Source organism: Anopheles bellator, chromosome 1 (genome assembly GCF_943735745.2).
Source record: "Anopheles bellator chromosome 1, idAnoBellAS_SP24_06.2, whole genome shotgun sequence".
NCBI lineage: Eukaryota > Metazoa > Arthropoda > Insecta > Diptera > Culicidae > Anopheles > Anopheles bellator.
In genome coordinates, this window is record NC_071285.1 from 15,610,673 (window position 1) to 15,615,946 (window position 5,274).

Sequence of the window (5,274 nt, forward strand, 5' to 3'; positions counted from 1 at the left end):
AAAGCCACCATTTTTCGTGGCAAAAAAACTGACAGTTGTTTGCTTACATTTGGTAGTTCGTTGCTAAATCGGTTCCATTTTCCATTTGCCTTTTTGTAGAGATTTGCATTTTTCCGACCAGTTGCAACGATTACGAGGTTGTGATCGATTGAAAGTTGAAGCGTTAAAAAAGCCAATAACCGAGCCGATGAGACGAAGCATTCCAGCGCAGTAGGAAAAGCGAAATCCAGCCGTCGACGGTTCGCCACTCGCGACTGATCGATCGATAAATAGGCCATGGGAAACACGGACACGAAGCTAAACTTTCGCAAAGCCATCGTCCAGCTGACCAGCAAAAGTCAGGTGAGCAATTGGTTGGTGGCGGGAACACGAAAGCAGGTTAATTCGTGGACTTAGCTCGGACTATCGCTCCTCGATACACACAGCACACTAAACATATGGCTTGTTTCTCTTTACCCTTCCCATCTCCGGCCCCATGCCCTACGAACGCCCACGACGGAACTGCGTCATCACGTGGGAACGCAGCCGATCGATGCGAGCGATGACGCATTCTGGGAACAGTTTTGGTGCGAGCACAACACCCCGGTGCAGGACGTGTTCGCGCTGGTGCCGGCCAACGAGATACGCAAAGTGCGCGATGTGATGCCCTCGAACTTGGCCACGCTCTGCTACAAGGCGACCGAGCGGATGGTGCGGGCGGTGGACAACAGCTGCCGGACGCAGGCAGAACAGCAAACCGTGCTGAACTGTGTCCGGCTGTTGACCCGCATCCTGCCGTACATCTTCGAGGACGCCCAGTGGAAAGACTTTTTCTGGTCATCGTTACCTTCGTCATCGTCGGCGGGGGGCGAGAAAGAGGACCCGGCGAGCTCTCCGTCGATACCGCTCGCCCAAAGCCTCCTGAACGCGATCTGCGATCTACTGTTCTGTCCCGACTTCAGCGTCGTGGGCTATCGGAAGTCGGGTCCCGAGAAGGCCGAGGAGCTGAACTCCATCGACAGCTGCGAGTACATCTGGGAGGCTGGCGTGGGCTTTGCGCAATCGCCACCGCGCAACGGGAACCTCGATTCGCGGCGCACCGAGTTGCTGAAGCTGCTGCTGACGTGTTTCAGCGAAACGATGTACCGTCCACCGACGGCCAGCGAAGAGCCCAACCGCTGGATCGTGCACTTTACCAGCGCGGACAATCGGCATGCGTTGCCCCTGTTCACCTCGCTGCTGAACACGGTCTGCGCCTACGACCCCGTCGGTATGGGCGTCCCGTACAACCATCTGCTGTTCACGGACACACTCGAACCGCTGGTCGAAGTTTGTCTGCAAATTCTGATCGTTACGCTTGATCACGATATCACGGGAAACGGCCCTGCGACCGGAAGTCAATCTTCTGCATACACGCACGACGATAGCACGATCGCGGACAATCTTTTCATCAACTATCTGTCACGGATCCACCGGGACGACGACTTTCAGTTCATCCTGAAGGGCGTAACGCGACTGCTGAACAATCCACTCGTGCAGAGCTATCTACCAAACTCCACCAAACGGCTCCACTGCCACCAGGAGCTGCTCGTATTCTTCTGGAAGATCTGCGATTACAACAAGGTACGGTAGTGGGTCCCCAGCGACCACGATCATGCGGCGATCTGATGGTATTTTCTTATGTCCTCAGAAATTCCTCTACTTTGTGCTGAAGAGCAGCGATGTGTTGGACATCCTTGTGCCGATACTATATCATCTGAACGATTCCCGGGCCGATCAGTGTAAGTCCTGCTGCCAATGTGCGCTACCACGGCCTAACGATCCGTTTTCCGATCTTACAGCTCGCGTCGGGCTGATGCACATCGGCGTGTTCATTCTGTTGCTTCTCTCGGGTGAGCGTAACTTTGGCGTTCGGCTGAACAAACCCTACACGGCTACCGTACCAATGGACATCCCGGTCTTCACCGGGACCCACGCCGATCTGCTGATAACGGTTTTCCACAAAATCATCGCCACCGGACACCAGCGGCTGCAACCGTTGTTCGACTGCCTGCTGACGATTCTGGTGAACGTTTCGCCGTATCTGAAAACCCTCTCGATGGTGGCCAGCATCAAGTTGCTTCACCTACTGGAAGCGTTCAGCACACCGTGGTTCCTCTACTCGGCCCCCTCCAACCACCATCTGGTGTTTTTCCTGCTCGAAATTTTTAACAACATCATCCAGTACCAGTTCGACGGGAACTCGAACCTCGTCTACACGATCATCCGGAAGCGGCAAGTCTTTCACGCGCTTGCCAACCTACCGACCGATGCGGCCGGAATTGCGCGCTGTCTGAGCAACCGCAAGGGTGGTGGAGCGCACGGCGGCCGAGTGAGTGGCTCTAGTCATGGGGCGGCGGCAGGAGCGCGTGGTGGTCTGGTCGGCAGTGACGATGCTGCTACCGATTACCAGCAGCGCAAGGCAGCACTAACCGGGCCCGGGACTGAATCACGCCAATCGGTGGCTAGCACCGGCGGCACCGGCGATGACAGTGAAGTGGAGGACATTAACGATCGGGCAGGACGGATGGCGCTGCGTGCTGAGGGCGGATCCTCATCCGGCGCCCCAGGGGCCGATGATGATGCCCGCAGTGACATCGTAGAGGAATCGATGGAAGGTTCACATCCGGCCCAGGAAGCGGAACCGGGAACGCTGCAGGCGACACTACTCGATACGCCCGACTTGGCCCACATTACGGAGCGTGAATCGGCCCATCCCACTTCGCCCGATTCGCTCGCTGCCAGTCCGTCGCCGGTTAGTGCCAACGGTAAGCTCATTACTTCCGGTGACGCTGACGATGATGAGGACTGTGGCACACCGACCCCGGTGCCGACATCAGGACCGGAGGGTGGCTCACCGAAGAGTGGTGGTTCTCCGGCCAAGACGCCATCGCCACTGAAGCGATCGGTTGCCCAGCGGGGCAGCATCCGCGTGACGCCTGCGCCACACGGTCCGCAGCCCAAACTGTGGCAACCGAGCCCGGAGTGGGTGCAATCGTGGCGTTCCAAACTTCCGCTGCAGACCATCATGCGGCTGCTACAGGTGCTGGTGCCGCAGGTGGAGAAGATTTGCATCGACAAGGGCCTGACGGATGAGTCGGAGATACTGAAGTTTCTGCAGCACGGTACGCTGGTCGGCCTGCTACCAGTACCGCACCCGATACTGATCCGCAAATACCAGGCGAACGGAGGCACGACCGCCTGGTTCCGGACGTACATGTGGGGCGTGATCTATCTGCGCAACGTCGATCCGGCCGTCTGGTACGACACGGAGGTAAAACTATTCGAGATACAGCGCGTCTGAGGTGGGTGCGGGCGGAGAACAAACTTCCTCCCCACTGCTCCGGATTCCGAAGGTAACGTAACGCAAACATTCGAACAAACTACTTACACGCCGTGTGATCATTCCCGTTGGAAGAAAGAGAGAGAGAGAGAGAGAAATAAGGTGAAGTTTAACCCAGCCCCACGGCAGGGGACGCTAAATTAAATGACATCCTTATCCGAAAACCGACTCCCTTAAAAGCCCAAACTATAATTCCAGTACATTCTTCGTCTATTTCGCGACATTTTTATGTGCCCGCGTATCGCTGCCGCCAAGGAACGCGTTAGATATTTAAGCTTAACAACTAATACAGAAGAATACAGAAGCTTTAACACACGAAGAGAGCATGACCCTACCAGCACAGCACCCCTACTGTGGCCCTCTAAGCGACAGATATCCTTATATTCTCGTGTACGTGTGTTTCCCGAGTTCTGGCAGCAGAGCAGGCAGCAGGCATCAAATGACGCAGCTTATCACTAGTCTACTTGCTTCTAACCGATCCTGCCTCACGTAATGTGCATTTTGAATAATACATTCGTCCTTATAACACTTTAATTCCTCCCGCCCTGTACCATAGGGGTGTAACGTAATTTATACGCAAGTGCGCAACGGATTCACCGGAGTCGGCCGACTGGTGGCGAAAAGTCTGAGCAAAAGTGTCTACAAAGGTATCTTTAGAAGATAGCAAGGGGCGGAGAAGAATCGCCGAGTATGTGTGGGCTGACGTAATTTAAATCAAATCGATCATAACCAGCAAGAACTAGGTATCCGACCTATGATATAAATGCATATTATATACACAAAATATATTGACGTGCAGCTTTTCCGGGAGGCGCACCCTCTGCGCACCGCCCCGATGCACGGAGACTGTGTTAAGTCGTGGCCACCGGTGTCTCTTTTCTGGTGGAGTGAAAATATTGAGAACCCATGACTAACACGTTCATCGTTTCCAGCAGCACACCCGCATTCTTGCGATTCGTCTCACTTTCCGTATTGTTTCTAACTTTTAATTTCCCATTTCAGCCGAAGGAATCGGGTGCCTTCCGGAGCGTCGATCAGTAACGTTGATGTGGCCCGCAAAAAGTGGCACGGACCGCGCGGCAGCAAAAGATCACGGTGTGACTGTATTGGACGGGCTGGCACTGGCAGTCCACTCCGGGACGCGATCCCACTACTGCTTGCCGCGGAAACTCTTAGCTGCTGGTTTTCACCCCTCGCTCGGTGTGTTTCTCCTTGGCCAACCTGAATGTCTCGGACTCCTCCGTGACACCCATATTGACGGCCAGCTTAGTGCGGACATCCCGTCAACATGGCCTAGTCCAGCACACAGAACTCCCGCCCTCAAATCAGTCCGTAATCCGACCCACGAGTAGCCGCGTTACAGGAGACGCCACGCTCCCGGTCGAGAAAGGGTGCGCTCGAATGCGTACTCCTTTCGCGGATAACCTCGAACCGGGAGTCTATTTTTAGCACCGGACGACGCTGCTGCCACCTATGCGACTGCCAACCGAAACTAAGTGCTCGCATGCAAGTTCATCCTCGAGCGCTCCACAAGTTGTACGCATTCGATTCGAAAGCCGCAAACGACCGTTCGGTGAGTACGGTTTAAATTAGGACAATGTAGTTTTAATAAGACAAAAATAAGGAGCGCTTCTTTCGGACACAGCTCAATTCAGAACACATTTCCGCTGCATGTTAAGAACTTTTCCGCTTTATTTCCATTATTTCGGTACAGTTTTGGACAGGTTGGATTGGAAACTATAGGGCGGTGAGTTACGATTCCCATTCTCGGTGGATCACCGTTGCAAGTACAATTGGCTAGGTAGTGGCTAAATCGCTTCGCTTCCATGCTCGTGGGCTGTATCAATTCTGAGCTGTAAAAACTACGCCGACGCACGTGGGCGTCCGAACACACAAACACGACAGTGTTAAGC

General features: G+C 54.4%; 1 protein-coding gene across 4 annotated transcripts; it reads left to right on the forward strand.

Annotated features, from left to right (window-relative positions):
* Positions 1-213: 213 nt before the first annotated feature.
* LOC131207663 (protein HID1) lies at positions 214-4,133 on the forward strand. 4 transcript variants are annotated; one of them, XM_058200312.1, is made up of 6 exons: positions 214-342; positions 526-1,602; positions 1,670-1,760; positions 1,821-2,374; positions 2,624-2,758; positions 2,921-4,133. In XM_058200312.1, the coding sequence occupies exons 1-6, from the start codon at positions 277-279 to the stop codon at positions 3,320-3,322; spliced, it is 2,325 nt and encodes a 774-aa protein (XP_058056295.1). In that variant the 5' UTR covers positions 214-276; the 3' UTR covers positions 3,323-4,133. The 4 variants fall into 4 exon arrangements, with proteins under 4 accessions (XP_058056295.1, XP_058056279.1, XP_058056287.1 ...); XM_058200296.1 differs by having other exon boundaries at positions 1,821-2,773; positions 2,825-4,133; XM_058200304.1 differs by having other exon boundaries at positions 1,821-2,390; positions 2,445-4,133.
* Positions 4,134-5,274: the final 1,141 nt, after the last annotated feature.